General features: G+C 39.3%; 1 protein-coding gene across 9 annotated transcripts in view; it reads left to right on the top strand.

Moving 5' to 3' along the window:
• LOC121294078 (dynactin subunit 1-like) overlaps positions 1–19,531 on the top strand; it is a 70,193-nt gene that overhangs the window by 46,386 nt on the left and 4,276 nt on the right. For 7 of the 9 annotated variants that reach the window (XM_041217682.1, XM_041217669.1, XM_041217675.1 and 4 more), the window contains 20 exons: positions 495–699; positions 3,398–3,476; positions 4,090–4,249; positions 6,703–6,807; positions 7,216–7,407; positions 10,192–10,311; positions 10,989–11,141; positions 11,578–11,738; positions 12,442–12,610; positions 12,731–12,799; positions 13,160–13,222; positions 13,748–13,897; positions 15,209–15,370; positions 15,963–16,094; positions 16,332–16,460; positions 16,848–16,990; positions 17,290–17,456; positions 17,818–17,832; positions 18,438–18,571; positions 19,010–19,196. In XM_041217682.1, the coding sequence (XP_041073616.1) occupies positions 495–699; positions 3,398–3,476; positions 4,090–4,249; positions 6,703–6,807; positions 7,216–7,407; positions 10,192–10,311; positions 10,989–11,141; positions 11,578–11,738; positions 12,442–12,610; positions 12,731–12,799; positions 13,160–13,222; positions 13,748–13,897; positions 15,209–15,370; positions 15,963–16,094; positions 16,332–16,460; positions 16,848–16,990; positions 17,290–17,456; positions 17,818–17,832; positions 18,438–18,571; positions 19,010–19,196 (2,695 nt within the window). The remainder of the gene's footprint in view (positions 1–494; positions 700–3,397; positions 3,477–4,089; positions 4,250–6,702; positions 6,808–7,215; positions 7,408–10,191; positions 10,312–10,988; positions 11,142–11,577; positions 11,739–12,441; positions 12,611–12,730; positions 12,800–13,159; positions 13,223–13,747; positions 13,898–15,208; positions 15,371–15,962; positions 16,095–16,331; positions 16,461–16,847; positions 16,991–17,289; positions 17,457–17,817; positions 17,833–18,437; positions 18,572–19,009; positions 19,197–19,531) is intronic. The other 2 variants (XM_041217643.1, XM_041217700.1) reach the window with 1 other exon arrangement.

Genomic DNA, 19,531 nt, shown 5'->3' with positions numbered 1-19,531 from the left:
TATAATGTATCAAATAGAGTGAAGTAATGTCTGTTACATTAATTCCAGTTTTTCATGTATGAACTGTTCAACAGCACAAGCAAAATATGCAGATAAGTGCACAGCACTAGAGACATGGGATAAAGAAAGGGAAATGTTTAGTCAGCAGACTCAAGGTTGCACTCTAAGGCCTGGTGGTAAATACTCCTGTAGGAAACACTCATAGCCCTACGTTTTTGAGGTATGGTTAAGGTATGATTAGTCACTGAATTAATGAATGTTGTTTTGGCATCTGTTGTAGTCGGCTACCAAGCATGATACTAGGGCTAGATGGGCTTATATGGTTTTTGTTTTAATGTTAAAACCTGGTAAATAGATCTACAGTATCACCCTAAGGTAATTCCATTAAAAGTAAAACAACTTACATGGTAAATATTTTGTTTTTAGCCGACGGTGGTTCAACCCAGGGTGGTGGTGGTCTTGCATGTATTAAGAGTCACCTATAATCCCTGCAGGAAGCCAGAGAGGCTCTGGAGGCAAAGGATCGCTACATGGAGGAGATGGCAGACACGGCGGACGCGATCGAGATGGCAACTCTTGACAAGGAAATGGCTGAGGAACGAGCCGAGTCCCTGCAGCAGGAGGTGGACTCCCTGAAAGAGAAGATGGAGGAGCTGACCATGGACCTGGAGATCCTCAAGCATGAGATCGAGGAGAAAGGTACCGACCACCACAATGCTTTACCAGGGAGTTCTTACAGTACAGTCATACAAAAAATATATCAACAACAACATATCACTGACTCGGTAGCAGTGACTACACTAAAACACAGCTGCTCTTTAAACACGTTGCATGTTTAAAACACAACATCGGAAATGCTGACAGTACTTGCTTCTATCAGTGTAAGACTACAGATTGCCCCTGCAGTTTTTTCAGGCTAAAAGCCTTAAATGGGATTCTTCAGAGAGCCATGTTGTGGAGCCATCTGTTGGATAGCCCTCACCGATAGTATTGTTTTTGAAATATCGACATATGCCAAAATAAGGTATTAACAGCAAAGAACCACAACATCGTCAACACAAGAGCAAGGGGAAGAGATAATGTTTCTACTGCTGGAAATTCAGTTTAAAATGTTGGTTAGCACTCGTTTTGATTAAATTGATTGCTAGAAGACCAGGAGTTCTAGTCTTCCCTGGAACTGATGTTAGTGCACATAAAAATATTTGTGTGACAATCACAGGGGACTCCTTGTTACTTGAAAGATAGAAGACAGACAGACTGATATTAAACTGAGATGTGTTCCCTATCAAGTACGAAACCATTACATCATGGGTATTTATCCTTTAATACCGTCTAACCTGAATAGATATAGCAAAGCTGCAATTAGTGCTTGTGACATAGTCATGCCCAACCCCAAGGGCATAAACAACCACTGACACAAGTATGGTCATCACTTTTCCTTTCACCATCTGCTTTAACACTAATTTTGATTGTTTTCAAGTGTTTTAGTAAAATTTACTTAATGTATTGTGCAGTCGGCCGTGGTTTTGTTAGTCCCTCAGCGGCCTTGTGTTCCTCATGAAGGCAGCAGCTTTGCAACCCCTTCCCCGGGATCGAATGCCTTAAGTCAGCTACTGGTGCGCCCTCTTAAGCTGCTAAATAGAAAAAATAAAAAATTGTTATAAAATCAGCTTGTATTGGCACATTATAATTGTTTGGTTACTGCTTGCAGTGCCATTGCAAAGGCTGTTGCGGCTTGACAGCAGGCTTCCTCCTGACTGTGTTGTGTTAAGCCAGAAGCTTTTCAGATTGGCATACCTGCATATTGCTTCTTTAATAATTGTAGGTCACTGATCTACCACCGTTCATAGTGAACAAGGTTACCGTAACAATAGTGTACCATACCATGTCCACTGTACTTTGTAGTAGGGATGCACCGAATCCAACTTTTTGGGATTCGGCCGAATACCCAATCCATCTCAAAAGATTTCGGCCGAATACCAAATCTACATAAACTGTCAAGAAAACTGAAGGAAACTGTTGAATGAAAAACAGACTGGCAGCTACTAACAAGGGGCACGCACAACCTATAGTTTTGAGTCTTTTAGTTAATAGTATTTATTACCGAATGGAAATATATCCCTGGATAAGATTTCAGTTTGAAACATACACAATTTAAAATTAAAAAGAAACTTTACCTGCTGTCACAAGGTTAAAGAGTGCGGGTGAGTGCAAAGGCGTGTATAGTAATAGTGTTGCATTGTTTTGATAGATATTCTTTACTGTATTAAAAAAAAATTCAAGCAATACGATTAATCGTTGTTACGAGGCTCTCCAGATAGAATCGCCACCACAATTAAACAATTAAATACATTTACTAAACTGCTGAAGCAATTGACACTCACTTTACATATCGAATACATTAGATGCAAGTTAAAAAACCTGACCTGCCTTAGTGTCCCGAGGTTCTGGAGCCTGTTGACAATCCTATCTGAGAGCTATGAGGAGAAAATGACTGAGTGACCTGAATCTCCCTGTGAAATAAAACCCATGTTGATTTAAATACAGTGTGTAACACATATCAAATAGGCTACAAAGTAGTTTTAAAAATATTTTAATAAAACACAGCAGTTCCCAAATAAATCAGCTTGTATTGGCACATTATAGTAACATAATTAAATTTACTAAAGCAAATTGCACTATATATTGTCCCTCACTGGAGGCTTATTGTGGTGCTTGAAGCACTTATGAAGCCTCCATTTGAGCCCTTACATTCAGTGGAACTGAAATATTTATCTATGAAAGGGTCTTTCTTGCTTGCGATTGCATCTGCTAAGTGGGTGGGTGAGATGCAAACTTTTTCGATTGCAAAAACCTGCTTAATTTTCGCAGAGGCCAGGACGAAATTCACACTTCGCACTAATACTGCTTTTTTGCCGAAAAACCATCTCGGCATTCCACGTTAACCAGACGGTGGAACTTGAGGCTTTTCATCTGCCTCCTTTCCAGTCTGATAGAGCAGCAGCTCCATACACTTTTCCCGGTGCGGGCACTAGCGTATTATGTGGACAGAACTCAAAGTTGGAGGCAGTCTGAGCAGTTTTTGATCTGTTGTGGGGCTAAGTCCCATGGGAAAGCTCTGTTTAAAAGAGGCTATCAAGATGGGTTACAGATACGGTTAAAACTGCATATGAACGATAAATCTATTCAGGTTAGAAGGTATTAAAGGATAAATACCCATGAGGTAATGGTTACATTTCTATTTCAGAGAACCAGGGTTATGATAATAACCTAATGTTCCCTAATGTCTGCACTGTAATTTATAAATACATTATTTATTGTAGGGGTACAGTGTGTTTTTTTTGCTTGCTATCAAATTACTCCAAAACATATGAATGATGATGTTTCTTGTTGACAGGATCTGACGGAGCTGCCTCAAGTTACCATGTGAAACAGCTGGAGGAACAGAACGGCAGACTGAAGGAGGCACTTGTCAGGTCTGTCTTGACATGTTTTCGTCTCCTTACCTTTCCTTACAAGACCCAGTCATAACTCAGACACTGCTTTTTACAATTAGCGTTCCAGAAATGTACAGTTAAACAAGATTTGTCATAATCCTTACATATGTCTAAATTATTTTAAATTCAGTCTTGTGTATTAAATTAAATAAGAGTGAGTGTTACATTTACACTGGTCATGCAAATATGTGTCCATTTGTTAGCCTTTTTCATAGTAATCATTTACATATTGAATTGATTCTAAATTCAGTCATTTGGATTTTAGAAAACAGGAATGATAGATACATTCATAGTTTTTAAGAACTTGGGTGGGGGGGGGGGGGGGTAGCTGCATAATTGTTGGAGTACAAGCAACTGAATTGTCCCAGTGTAAACTTAAAAAATTATCTGATGTTAATTTCAGACCTTAAATAATTGGAACATTCAGATTCCAGAAAAAAAAAAAATGCATATGTAACCATCACATTACAAACTTTGTTGTCCCCGTAGCAACCTATAAAGTTAATTTTCAACAACCAAAATAAAAATGCTGTGAGCAGCAACTTCTAATAACTCAGAAATAAAGAGGCTTTTAATTTCTGCTGTGTTGCAGGATGCGAGACCTGTCGGCCTCAGAGAAGCAGGAGCATGTGAAGCTGCAGAAGCAGATGGAGAAGAAGAACTCGGAGCTGGAGATCCTGCGGCAGCAGAAGGAGAAGCTGATGGAGGAGATGATGCAGGCCGAGAAGATCATCGATGAGCTTAAGGAGCAGGTGAGCGTTGGCAGGAGGGCAGTCTTTGGGGTTCAACATCACATGCTCCTTTAGTTAGGGGTTGGAACTTTAGCCATCACAGGGATGGAAATAAGACTCCCATTGCGCAGCAGCTTGATCCATTCCTGGTTTTACTATGACTTTTTAATGACACACCTGAGCTTGTTACCTGTACACTGGCTAATCAAGCTGATAGTAAAACATGGAATGGGTGAAACTGCTATGCTATTTGAGTCTTATTTCTGTCCCTGTAACATGATATTATCAATAATTTAGGCCTAATTATTATTACCAATATTATCCTTATTCATATCATCGATAATCGTGTTTCTGTCCATCATACTGTAGTGGTTGGCGTCACTAGGACCTAGCAGTCAAACACAGCTCCCTGCTAAACTGTATAATGCCCCAGGGATAAGTTTACCTTGATAATGACCAATCAGTCTAAATGTAAATAAATAGTAAGGAAGGGAGAAGAGAATGTTGCAAAGAAGTAACATTTATCATTCAATACCCATCAACAATGACAATAGCAATGAATCAATTAATTATTATATCCGCCCCTCCTAAACAGTAATAATATATAATGTGCAGTACTTTTAAATTAAATCATTAAATCAACATGCTTAAGCATAATCCTATTGATAATTAATTATAAAACCCATTTATATATTGCAACACCAATAAAACAAATATATAATATATTATCACTCCAACTTATCGTTGCTTAGGCAATCACACATTTCTAAATACTTGAATACACATACATCAGCCCTGTAACAAAGGGGAAAGTGCCGCAGTACTTAGTTAGAACTGGACATTAATACATATTCATATTACTTGAATTAGTGCAATATTAGGGAATTGACAGTGCAACAATATTTCAGTGTTTAAAATGCAGTAATATTTCATCATAACAGACCTTGTATGACAGTTAGACCAAATGCATTTTTACTTTTAATAAAGTCAAAAATAGTGCAGTATTATATTAAACAATTAACAAATGTATAGCAGCCACTGGACAGAGTAAAGTGCAGCAGTATTTTATCATAACAAGCAATCACTATAGTATTAAAAATGGAAAGATCTACTGTTAATCTAACAAGATAAAACATAAAGTGCATGGATTGTTTCAAGCACAAACAAGTCTCAATAATAATAAAACTAACAACGCTCCTCCAACATGCTTTGGCACCAAAGCTCTATATATAGAAATCCACCATCCCGATTAGTCAGCAATAATATTCTCCTGACAGTATTTCCTAAAAGCGTTCCTTGGTCTTATAACATCTACGTTTGCCAATTCAGTCACAGTTAAAGACCAATATCCACAATTCCAACTATTCAGTAATAGTATCCTACTGTCAATATATATATATATATATATATATATATATATATATATATATATATATATATATATATATATATATATATAATTTTTTTTTTTAACAGCATCCCTTTTGCTTATATACAGCAATTCCCAGTTCTCAGTTCAGTCACAGTTCTTTTTTTAGAAAAGAATAGACAATTCAATAAAACGAAAACAGCAATATCCCGGAGGAAGGAGGATAAGAAAGAAAAAAAATAAGTGTCTTTTAAATCCGATTTAAGTTTTCTATCGCTTTCCTGTTCAGCGTCCTCTCCATACTCCAACCCGTCACTCAGCTCCATTGTCTGTATTCTTGTCTGTTCTGGGAATCAATCAGGGAATAAATTCCTGTTCAAAACCTGTAGACTGTTCTCGTCCAAACTTATTTAATCCATTAAAAACTAACACAAAGGAACCAGCATGTAGTACTCCCACCATTATAGTTTCAATTTTACAAAAACTCCACACAGACTCCTCACTTCCATTTGCCCTTCTTTTATCTCTGACAGGCAGTAAGAAATTTTGAGACAGACCACTCTGAGCACCCCTGCAGATTGCTACATTACAAAGCTAAAGGTCTTAGCGCCACTGAGATTTTTTTTCTGTTCCTCCCTCTTACAGGAAGAGTGTTTATCCATGAAGAGATAGAGGTGTTATATATCATGTAAATAAATTGGACATCAAAATATATAGTTCTTTATTTATGGCATGGGGAAATTACTTTTAATTCGTCTACCCTTTATTGTGGAGAAGTCAGTAGTAGTTTGTTGTTTTTTAGTTTATGGAAGTCTTACGTACTGATAGATAGGCAGTGTATTGGTGTCCTGTATGTTACATTTACATTTTTGCATGTATATAAGGTAGATGTAGATTCTGGTGATTTACTTTCATGATGAAGTTTTTATTGATGTGGCAGGGGTTGTGTATTTCTGGCATACTGAGAAACTTGTGATATTGATAGGCCAGTGTTTTATGATTCTATAACCCTTTTAGCTTTGTGAGCACCTACCTGTTTCCTCTGAACCTGATTGACTGAGACGCTGTGTGAGGTTTCTCAATGTTTGCTGACTATGCTGTTCAGGTTGATGCTGCTCTGGGTGCAGAGGAGATGGTGGAGACACTAACAGAGAGAAACCTGGATCTGGAGGAGAAAGTGAGGGAGCTGAGAGAAACTGCCAGTGACTTGGTGGGTATCCTGTTGAAAGACACTGTAGCAGGAAACTAGGAAGACAAAATGTTCATTTTAAGCACTGTAATGCACTGGACTTCCAACTAGATAATTCACCTACTGTAAACCGTTTTCAGCTTCTAAATTAGCCATGTATGAATAACCATAAGTTTCCATTTATACCAGTTTTTTTTTTATTATCTGTTTAATGGAAACAGTTAGCTGTTTTTCACTTCCCGCCCCCCTCACATGAAAATATGTAAATTATTATATTTTATGGATGCAAATATTGGAAACAAATATTCTGAAACAGTAATTTTTATGTGACAGAGCTAGAAGTTGAAAAGGGGGTGTTTATTATTTACACCAGCCACTGGGGTGCGCCTGCCTAGCATAAGAGCATGTTCACGTGTGCCACACTCACAGGAGGCCATCAACGAGATGAACGATGAGCTGCAGGAGAACGCTCGGGAGACAGAGCTGGAGCTGCGTGAGCAGCTGGACCTGGGCAGTGTGCAAGTCAGAGAGGCTGAGAAAAGGGTAGAGGCTGCGCAGGAGACCGTCGCTGACTACCAGCAGACCATCAAAAAGTACCGGGAGCTGACCGCACACTTGCAGGTGAGGAGAATGAGGCAGTGTGTTAACTTTAATTAATCCACGTATGTGTACAGTTCTTATAGTCCATACAGAGGTGTTAACGTTTCGACGCCACTAGCATCTTCCTCAGTTAGCATGTCTGTATGGACTATAATAACTCTCACATACATGGATTAATTATAGTTACACTGCAGAAGAACCAAGTGTGCTCTCACCTTTTATGCTTTTCCTAAAGAGTCCATTTAGTGAAGTCATCGGTGGTAAGTAGCCTACCTATATATTATTAAGATATATATATATATATATATATATATATATATATATATATATATATATATATATATATATATATATATATATATATATATATATATCACTCACACACACACACACACAGTGCCTTGCAAAAGTATTCAGACCCCTGACCAATTCTCTCATATTACCAAATTACAAATGGTACACTGAAATTTTGTTCTGTTTGATATTTTATTTTGTAAACACTGAAACTCAGAATCAATTATTGTAAGGTGACATTGGTTTTATGTTGGGAAATATTTTTAAGAAAAATAAAAAACTGAAATATCTTGCTTGCATAAGTATTCAACCCCTGTGCTGTGGAAGCTCCCAGTTTGCACGGATGAAAGAAATTGCCCTAACGAGGACACAATTACCTTACCATTGGCCTCCACCTGTGAACCATTAAAGTTGCTGTCACATTTTCTGGATAAAAACCCCACTGTTGCAGGATCATTGGTAAGGCTGTGAATCTGAAGGAAAATGAAGACCAAAGAGCATTCTACGGAAGTTAGAAATAAAGTAATACAAATGCATAGATTAGGGAAATGGTACAAAATAATATTCAAGTGTTTGGATATCCCAGTGAGCACAGTTGGATCAATAATCAGGAAGTGGAAGCTGCATCACACCACCAGGCACTGCCAAGAAAAGGCCATCCCTCAAAACTCAGCGCTCAAACAAGAAGGAGACTTGTGAGAGAAGCCACAGAGAGGCCAACAATCACTTTGAAGGAGCTACAGAGTTAGGTGTCTGGGAGTGGAGTAATGGTGCACCAGTCAACCATATCAAGAGCTCTGCATAACACTGGCCTGTATGGGAGGGTGGTAAGAAAGAAGCAGTTACTCAAATAGTACCATCTGAAAGCATGTCTGGAGTTTGCCAGAAAGCATGAGAGTGACCCAGACTGCGATGTGGGAAAAGGTTTTGTGGTCAGATGAGACTAAGATAGAGCTTTTTTGCTAAAACTCAAAGCGCTATGTGTGGCGCAAACCTAACACTGCCCATGCCTCAAGACATAACATCCCTACAGTGAAGTATGGTGGTGGCAGCATCATGCTGTGGGGATGCTTCGGGATGCTCGGGACTGGGCATCTTGTTACAACTGAAGGAAGAATGGATGGAGCAAAATACAGAAAAATACTGCAAGAGAATCTGCTTCAGTCTGCTAAAAAACTGAAGCTTGGGAGGAAATTCACCTTTCAGCAGGACAATGATCCAAGCACAAGGCCAAAGTGGCTCAAGGAGTGGCTCAAGAACAAAAAGGTGAATGTCCTACAGTGGCCCAGTCAAAATCTCAATCCCATTGAGAATCTGTGGCACTATTTGAAAATTGCAGTCCACAAGCGTCGTCCAGCCAACCTGAACAACCTAGAGCAAATCTGCCAAGAAGAATGGGCCAAAATCACTCCGAGAAAGTGATTCAGGCTGGAATTGGGCAGATTTGTCTTTGTGAAGGACGCATGAATCAAGCCAAGTACAAGGTTGTCCTGGAAGAAAACTTGCTTCCTTCTGCTCTGACAGTGTTTGCCAACTCTGAGGATTGGTTTTTCCAGCAGGACAATGCTTAAGCCAAGTACAAGGTTGTCCTGGAAGAAAACTTGCTTCCTTCTGCTCTGACAATGTTTGACAACTCTGAGGATTGGTTTTTCCAGCAGGACAATGCTCCATGCCACACAGCCAGGTCAATCAAGGTGTGGATGGAGGACCAGATCAAGACCCTGTCGTGGCCAGCCCAATCTCCAGACCTGAACCCCATTGAAAACCTCTGGAATGTGATCAAGAGGAAGATGGATAGTCACAAACCATCAAACAAAGCCGAGCTGCTTGAATTTATGCGCCAGGAGTGGCATAAAGTCACCCAGCATCAATGTGAAAGACTGATGGAGAGCATGCCAAGACGCGTGAAAGCTGTGCTTGAAAATCAGGGTAATTCCACCAAATATTGATTTCTGAACTCTTCCTAAGTTAAAACATTAGTATTGTGTTGTTTAAAAATGAATATGAACTTATTTTCTTTGCATTATTCGAGGTCTGACAACACTGCATCTTTTTTGTTATTTTGACCAGTTGTCATTTTCTGCAAATAAATGCTCTAAATGACAATATTTTTATTTGGAATTTGGGAGAAATGTTGTCAGTAGTTTATAGAATAAAACAAAAATGTTCATTTTACCCAAACACATACCTATAAGTAGTAAAACCAGAGAAACTGATACTTTTGCAGTGGTCTCAATTTTTTCCAGAGCTGTGTGTGTGTGTGTGTGTGTGTGTGTGTCTATATATATATATATATATTATATATATATATATATATATATATATATAAAAGGTTTTTAAAAAAAATTAATCCATTTTATAATATAAGGTCATTCAGAAACAAAAATAAGTTTTCAGTCATGCGTTCATCAAGGGATTGAAATGGGCATGCTGCCGTTTGGTGGTAATGATATGAATGGAGAAGCATGTGTTTGTGTTGCCTCCCTCTCATTGCTGCCCTCTTGTGTGTAGGAGGTGAACCGTGAGCTGATGAGTCAACAGGAGGCCTCAGCAGAACAGCAGCAGCAGCAGCCACCTGCAGAAATGTTCGACTTCAAGATCAAGTTTGCAGAGACCAAGGCCTACGCTAAGGTGAGCAATAAGCTCTATGGTCAGGTATACATAAAATACAGATTAATTTCACCCCAGTCCTCTCCTGTTCTTGCATTTCAAGTGTGTCCCTGTATTCAATTCATTTTACAGAAAAGAACTACACTTAACATAAATAACATAATGAACTGTGAATAAACAGTATTGAGTCAACACATTTGATTGCATTGGAAAGACATGTCGATAATTGCCATTGCATGTGACTACTACTTATGCATAAAAGACAGATTGAATTACAAAAAAAGATGATTTAATCTTTTTTTTTTTTTCAATGTACCTGCACTGTTTTCAGGAAATCAAAATGAGCATCACTTAGATGAATTCTAACATTTTGTTACTGCAACTTTAAGATCATAGAGCTAAAATAATTCCAGTAAATTCTACCTCATAATTAATATAATTTTGTATATCTCACTGTTTTCTATACAAAATATACGCATTATGGGTAATGGGTAAACTTAGTTAATTAGTAGCTACCTTTAAAAAATAAATACATTAATTAATCAAATATACATTTACTATGAATTGTTTGATTTTTAAGTAAGAAAAATACGAGACCTATAAAATGATGCTAATACATGTGAAATAAGAATCATTTGGTAACTTCAAACAAGGTGATTTACAGTAATCTAATTGGGACTTGTTGTTTACTTTTTCAGGCAATCGAAATGGAGCTGCGGAAGATGGAGGTGAACCAGGCGAACCGGCAGGTGTCTCTGCTTACCTCCTTCATGCCAGACTCCTTCCTTCGCCACGGGGGCGACCACGACTGCATCCTGGTGCTGCTGCTCATCCCCCGCCTCATCTGCAAGGTAACGCTCTTCTTAAACAACTCTTTCCAATGAAATGAATAGTTAACTTCTCACTGACACTAAAGAGCAGATGGGAGAATATTTTGTACTTTTAGGGATTGTTCTAAAATAAAAATGTAAGGTAGCAAATCAATGGCTTTCTTAAAACCAAATGGTAAAATCCATCAGATTTTCTGTATGTTGGTTTGACCAGCTGGAACACCATTTCATGAAAATGTAATGCAAGTTATCAATATCAGAAAAATGATAATTAATTAAGTTTTTGATAATCAAGGAGATCCATGAACACAAAAATGTTTGGCTTTAGTCTGCTATCGATGACTTAACAGCGTAACAAAAATGCATTTCCTTAGATTAGCCCTGATGCTGATCACATTTTGAGAATGGCTCTGGTGCGCCTCACACTGACCACATGCTTTTCTGCCTTGTGTTTTAGGCTGAGCTGATCAGCAACCAGGCCCAGGAGAAGTTTGATCTGAATGAGAACTGCGTGGCAAGGCCAGGCCTGCGAGGAGCAGTGGGAGAGCAGCTAAGCTTCACTGCAGGACTGGTGTACTCGCTCAGCCTGCTCCAGGCAACCCTGCACAAATACGAACAGTACGTGTCTCTGCCAACAAGGGAGCATTATTGATGTTTGAGTCTTTCATGGCTTCACTTCCTGTATTTGGGGGCCATGCCTAATTGTGAGAGTTGGTATAAGATCCAGTGTTCTAATATTGTCTAAATTGCTGGCTGGTTTCACAGACTGTGATAAAAAAACAAATTCTGGATTAGCATAGCAAGCCATCCAATAATGTGTACAGTTGATTCTTAGTGCAACTGAGTCAGTTTTGTGTGGTAAAAATAAGAACAGCTGGCGCACAATCGTTCTGAATTAGTAGTAAGTTGATCAAGTTTTGGGTACCAGTGCACTTGTGAGACAGATTGTTTGTTTTTATTAAATATTTTAAGAGGAGACAATGATCTATTCAGGGATACCAAGGTATTTAGTGAGCAAGGGGGCTGAGGGAAAAACCTAGGTGATAAAAAGCACCATTCCTAATTGTTCTGCATCGCTACAAATAGATAAGATTTTGGGGTGCAACTGCATCGTGTGCAAATATTATGTGTATATTAGTAGACAATTGGGTATTCAGTAATTCCAAGATATTTCATAAGTAAGGTGTCTGAGTGGGATAAAAAGGGCAATAAATGTGAACCCCAGTCATTCTCTTTCAAGGTTGGTGAATAAGCTTGCAGTTTTTTCCAAGCGACTCCTTTGCTCAGGGCTTTATCCGCTATTCCCTTGTGTCCCCTCTAGAGCTCTGAACCAGTGCAGCGTGGAGGTTTATAAGAAGATTGGCACTCTGTATCCAGAGATGAGTGTCCATGAGCGCTCCCTGGACTTCCTGATTGACCTCCTACACAAGGACCAGCTGGACGAGACGGTCAATGTGGAGCCCCTCACCAAGGCCATTAAATACTACCAGGTACCGTACTGAACACTGTCCGGTACATTACATTAACGCTTTTAAATGATTACGCATGAGGGACCGAAATTGATATCACAAAAACAATATTTGCAATTCCATTGCTTGTTTTTCTTGCAGCACTTGTACAGTATCCACCTCGCAGAACAACATGAGGACTGCACCCTGCAGCTTGCTGACCACATCAAAGTAAGTACAGATTTTCAGTGATGTAGATCAGTGCCCTGCATTTACTGTTCAACAATCAATCCCACTGTGGCAAAACTGTTGAACTCACCTTAGCCAATGTTTCCTTGTAGTTTTATTTGTGTCATTACCCTGGGTCTAAGCAGACTTAGGCTTATTTATTCAAGTTCTTGCTCATTTGAGCATTGAAAACAACTAAACAGTTGCTACAATACTTTCAAACTTGCAACCCACTTGCATTGGTTTTGTTAGTGTTCATTTTTCAACCACAATTTTGGGAAGTTAAGGGGTATCCCCTTCTCCTCAAACAGAATTCTAATATATTGTCAGAAACTGATTTATTATTTGTTTTTACCATTGTAGTTTACCCAGAGTGCCTTGGATTGCATGGGAGTGGAGGTTGGCAGACTTCGGGCCTTCCTTCATGTAAGTTTTCAAATCTCTTTTACAGTTCACAATGAGGAGAAATTAATCCCAAATTCCCTGGTTGTAAATATTTGTGGGATATATCAATGAACAGAACACCTGAGTAAACTAATTACACTTAGTCAAAATTATTTATAAACTTATTTAAGATTAAAGTTACCAGTCACTGCAATATCTGGGCTGCTTGATCTGATAGAAGATCATCCGTGAGTAAATAAGAAAGCAGTAACACGTGATAGGGTGTTCAAATATTTTCCAATATCTGCATGGACTTGGGGTGTTTAGCATATCATATTTGTACACCCTGGAGTGTGTTATTGAGCTTATGAAATGGCAACCCTCTCCCCACCCTAAACCACCACTACAAAAATGTATTTGTTGTCATGTGAATCAGGCAGAGTTGTTCTAAAAGTTCCAAGCTGTGCTGGTATGGAAACACATCTGCACAGGTTGGAACACATTAGCAAGTGAGCTTGCTACATTTTATAACGTCTCTTTTCTGCACTATATATCTCTCCTGTACAGACTGGACAGGAAGCTGCAGATCTTGCCATCCTTTTGAAGGACTTGGAGACGTCCTGCAGTGATATTCGGCAGTTCTGTAAGAAGATCCGCCGCCGCATGCCTGGAACAGACGTGCCTGGCATCCCAGCGGCACTCACCTTTGGACTGCCGGTGAGGGGGGTGGGGGGTGGGCTCTGTGTGATCACTGTCTCTGTAGTTCATGGGGGCAGGGTGGCTTGAAAACCCACTACACTGGAAACAGTGTGTACCAGTCCTTTTATAAAACATATTTAACAGCTGCTGTATCTGAGGAAAAGAGATTACTTCTAAAAGTTCCTGTTGGGGAAATAAGGTGTAACAATGAGGGCACTTGAGTTTTATTTACTTGACACAGGTTACAAAACAGTACTAGGTTAAGTGAAAAACATCTTGGGGTTATTGGCAGGAGATTACAGAAAACGTTTGCTGTGATCTCTTAATATTTGTATTTGGAAAACCTGATTCTTATACTCCCAACTCCAATTATCTGGGCTGCAACAATATTTTTTCTAAACACAAGTGGCTGTTGGGTTGACAGCAGTTTTGCAGCACCACAACATCACAACTCACTTACTGGAATTTTTTTTTTTGTTCAAAGCTCATATCAAGAACAGACATTTTGTATTGATTTTGTTCACTAAAATCGAATCACCCCCTTGACCCCTTGTATAAATTATTATTTCAGTCAATCAATTAGTCAATAAAATAACGCAATGAAACTGCTAAAATTGACTCTCTCCATAAGTTGGCACCACATACTGTTATTGATATCACAAACATAATTGCTTAAAGAGAAATTGGTGTAAGATTGGTCTAACAGAATGCATGTCCCTGATGTTAAAATCTTACATGGTCTGCACTGTTACCTTGGCACTGCCAGAAATTACTCTTGCAGTTGTTGCCACATGTTTTGGCAAAGGCAATACAAACAAAAAGAGAAGATGCAAAATCAGCAGATTTGTATAATGCAGAACGGTTGCCTCTGTGGCGTGGTTTCAAACGAAACAGTATCGCTGTATCAACATATTTCCTTTTGAATGTAAGATTGGCTTAAAAATAAAAGTATGCCTGCTAGTTTTGGGTTATTTATTTATTTATTTATTTTTTAAACACATTGCAGCAGGTCAAACATAAATCAAGTTTAGGTAATAACAACATGTCATTGATTTTGGTCTGAACTGCCATCTCTTGAACTGTGAAGTATAGATACAAGGTTAAAGAGGAAGGGACTCTTCATTTACATTCATAAAGACTCAGTTATGTTGTACTTGATTCTTTTGTGCAGTGTTTACATGCCAAACTCATTGGGGTTTGGAGGAATTGGTGTTCCTGAATGTCTATTATCGGATTTTGGAATTGGTATCAAATGGGTATCTTGTCTGCCTGTAAACGGGGCAGTTCCCAATAGCTGCAGTCTAACCCCCTGGTGCTGCCTGTGTGCAGGTGTCAGAAACCCTGATGGACTGTCGGAAGCACCTGACATGGGTGGTGGCTGTGCTGCAGGAGGTAGCTGCAGCCGGGGCCCAGATGATCGCCCCCCTCACTGAGCAGGAGGGTCTGTCTGCACTCAAACTGGAAGACATGGCCTTCAAAGCAGGGGAACAGGTAGGGATTCATCCTAATCATCTCCAGAGAGTGGAGTTGCTTCTTTCTTAATGAACCAGGTGTTGACTAATTGGGTTGGGCGCCATACAAGTTTTCTTTAGTTGTGACCTCTAGTTCACTGTGATTGATATTTAAAATGAAGAGGAGAATGTGTCTTTGTTCCCAGAGTTCTTTACATTGGTTAGCCCTGAATTCTTTAAATATTTTAATATAGAAGTGTACATCAATTTTTCTAAAGGTAAAAAAAAAAAAAAACCCTTTCAAATTCCAAAATAAAAAATAAACAATATTGCTTACTTAATGTCTGCTGTATTTATGTCTAGCTTTGTAACTTTTTTCTCTCATTTTAAATAAATCAGGTAATTTTCTTTTTGGAGTGAAATGCTTTGAAAATCATTTCTATTGTCTTGAAAGAAAGTTAATTTACCAAGAAACAAATCTGATACTTATAATTATTAAAAGCTAAATAAACCTTTGTTGCCCAGTGCCCAATATATTTGATACTGAGAAAATAGGCATTTAATAGGTATGGGAACATACCCTGTGCAGTAAAGGGTTAAAGCATACAATCGATTTTGTGTTTCATCACCAGATCTATGGTGCCCAGGGTATCAGCCCCTACGACTGCCTGCGCCAGTCCTGCAGCATCGTCATCGCCACCATGAACAAAATGGCAACAGCCATGCAGGAAGGGGAGTATGATGCTGACAGACCTCAGAACAGGGTAAGACTTGGGCATCTCCATTACGTAAGATTAATATAATCAAGCAAGAGCAAATCACAGTTCAAGGCAGATTTAGATGATCCAAGAGATCATTTGTTAATTATTATCTTGTATATATCTATAAGCATCCTACAAGTTAAGGGGCATGTGGCTCACACAACCCCTTTCAGTCCGGACTTGGTGGGGTTGCTGTGGTGTCACTTAGCCTACTTTATTTTTTCATTGAATCTTTCACAGCCAACTCCTCCAGTGGAGCTGAGAGCAGCAGCACTGAGAGCGGAGATTACCGATGCAGAGGGGCTGGGGCTCAAATTAGAGGACAGAGAGACAGTCATCAAGGAGCTTAAGAAGTCCCTCAAAATCAAGGTGGGGACATGCCCCCTTGGGTATACTTTGTGTGCAGTACAGCCACTTTGAGTGTGTTTTTTTTTTTTTTTAAAAGGACCTTGCTTGAAACTGCTAGTTTTCTTTTGCAGCTTGGTTACAATGAACTTCAACCCTAAGTAATAAACACAGTGGTGTTCAACTTGCCACGTGCCAGCTGCAATGAAAAGTGAAGTTTCACTCCACTATTCTAGGTGTCCTAGTTTGTAATGACAGTGCTCATAAGGAAGTGTAAGCTGGAACTTATTTATCACCACCAAACTATATTTTCATCAACCTTGTTGGAGGGGGTGGGGGGGGAGATCACATCAAAGAATGGTGGATCATGGAGTTGAAGTTAAGGGACCGTCCCTGTTTTTTGTCCACCAGGGTGAGGAGCTGAGTGAAGCCAGTGTTCGTCTGAGTCTCCTGGAGAAGAAGCTGGACAGCTCCTCGAAGGACGCAGATGAAAGGGTGGAGAAGATCCAGACCAGGCTGGACGAGACCCGGGCACTGCTCAAGAAAAAAGAGAAGTGAGTGTGGGTCAGGGGGCCATTGTGCGTGGCCTGTATTGAGGCTGGCCTGTTTAATAGATAAATAGTCTAACAGTTTTTGTTACAAATCTGTTATAAATCTGTTTACTGTTACATGGGTAATTTAAATGAGACTTCTTGGTCCAGTACAGACACATTTTGCAACATTGTTCAGTTCAGTAACTTAGAGAGTTTCAGGTCACAAACATAAACTTCAGTAATACTTTGTATAAAGGATAGTGCAGCTTTATGCTTGTTGTAGTGTCCCAGTCTTCTGACCTGATGTTTTCCCTCCCCAGGGAGTTTGAGGAGACAATGGATGCTCTCCAGGCAGACATCGACCAGCTTGAGTCGGAGAAAGCAGAACTGAAGCAGCGCCTCAACAATCAATCCAAAATGACCATCGATGGTCTGCAAAGGCCGCCCGCATCGGGGATCGCTTCTATCGTCACTGGTGTTGCAGCCGGTGAGTCCAGCAGGGACACCTACATTTCTCCAGTTTAATTGGTATAACACGGACAGCTAACAATGGTGTGATTTATTGTAAGTGTTGATCTTGCAAGTAGTGATACTATACTGTTTGCTAAAACAAGTACAAGTAGGACAGTTCAGTATATAGACCTGTGTCACCCAGAACTGAAATCAAGTAGACACAGTCAGAATATGTCTAAAATTAGGTTAATTATATTTTAAACTTCCTTGAACATGTATTTTCAGCCTGACTCTGCATTTCTAACGACTGGTTTTACAGCTAATTTCCGCTTCAGTCTTCTAACTTTTCCTATTCTGTCCTCCCTTCCTGTTTTGCTATACTTTCTTTTCCACAGAGGAACAGCAGAAAGGTATTTTATCTGTCACCAGCTACTTATTGTACCTGTGCTACCATCTGCCTGCTTCATATTTTTGAGTGTGCCACTGCATGGATATGCAAGACATTATATTTTTCCTGTGACCCAGGACTGCAGACAAGAATGCTCAAAATCCTATAACTAATTATTGCATTTTTTTTAATTATTGGATGTTTTTTTTTTTTTTTTTTTCTGTCTTGTAGGAGAGGGAATTGAACTTTAATTGTTATTAAGGTTAAACGTATAAGGCAGTAGCAAAAACGTTTGTCTACTTGAACTAGTTTAATTTGAATCTACTGTATGTTTAGGGTTTGAAGTTAAAAATGGCTAAATGGTTAATACTAGGGACTTTACGAAGCAAGTCATCAGCTCAGCCATTGAACTCTTCTGAGCCTCTCTTCCACTCTGTATCTCAGTCTCTTACACATGTAACCGACATGAAGCAATTCTGTATCTTCTACAAATATTGTGTGGGAGGCAATGAAATAAGAGCATTCTAATGCTGAGTTGCATGCTGAAACAAGTAACATGCATAACTGTTTGGACCTGTTATGTGAGTCCTGGGCTCTCCTGACAGTGAGTGTGTGTGTGACTTTCAGGTGTTGGGAGCATGCAGTCCATGGGCGGTGGCTCCGGCCCAGTCCAGGTGATCGACTCTCCTCTGCTCCTCCAGCAAATTGATGCCCAGCGACTCGGCATCAAATATCTCAAGAACGAGAACAACCGGCTCAAGGTGTGTGTGCAAATCCTAAGCAGTTTGTAAGGATGTCAGCCATCACATTTAACAATTGGTTGTGTTGTACGTTAGGCATTTTATACCACCCACAACATCACAAAAAGGAAGGGAGACAAACAAACCTGGCACAATATGTGTAACCTCTATCACTATCTTAGTTAACCTCCCCTTTGAGTAAAGACCTTGAAATGCTTTCAAAATGCTATAGATTTAAGATTCAGCAGTGAGTCGTGTGCTGGTTAAGTGTGATGGTAGTCTTTTAGTTAAAATGTGGATGTTTGATTTGAAAGTGTTTCTTACATGAGCTAAACTAATTCTCCAAAATGTGCTTCAGAGACAGCAGTTTTCTCTGGTATCTATGTATGGGTGTTGAGCTTTAAAATGATTAAGGTTCAGATCCCTCAGTCCTGTACTAACAGTTTCCCTTGCTGACAGGCTGAGAAGATGAACGCTCAGTTGGCATCCCTGCCGCCTCTGCGTGTTTCCAAACTGCCTTTGAAGGAGGGAGTGAACACAGACCTGCAATCCAACCCCCTGTACCGTAAGACCAGCCAGCTGCTGGAGACGCTGCTGCAGATGAGTGCCAACATGAAAGTGGTGGACATCACCGGAAAAACACCAGGTCAGGCTCACTTATGTGCCTGTGCCATCTGTAAACTGTGAACAAAAACAATGATTGCAAACATAGTCTTGCTTTAGTGCTGTAATCTTTTTTTTTTTTTTTTTTTTTTTTTTTTTTTTTTTTTTGTGAGTGCAAAATTTGCACTTCTTCATAAATAATTTTTATATATATTCAAATTATTCTAAACCTGAAATCTAAAAACATGTGGTGTGTTTGTGGAGAATCTTCTCTTAGCTTCACTCTGTATGGGTTAATAATCAAAATCTGCTCTTTAATATCTGCAAATAGAATGTAAAGTTATCCCATTTGCAGTAATTATCTGCAAGGTTTACTGG

This window comes from Polyodon spathula, chromosome 2 (genome assembly GCF_017654505.1).
Source record: "Polyodon spathula isolate WHYD16114869_AA chromosome 2, ASM1765450v1, whole genome shotgun sequence".
NCBI lineage: Eukaryota > Metazoa > Chordata > Actinopteri > Acipenseriformes > Polyodontidae > Polyodon > Polyodon spathula.
The sequence above is the reverse complement of the archived record's forward strand: the minus strand, read 5'-3'. Positions and strand labels throughout refer to the sequence as shown.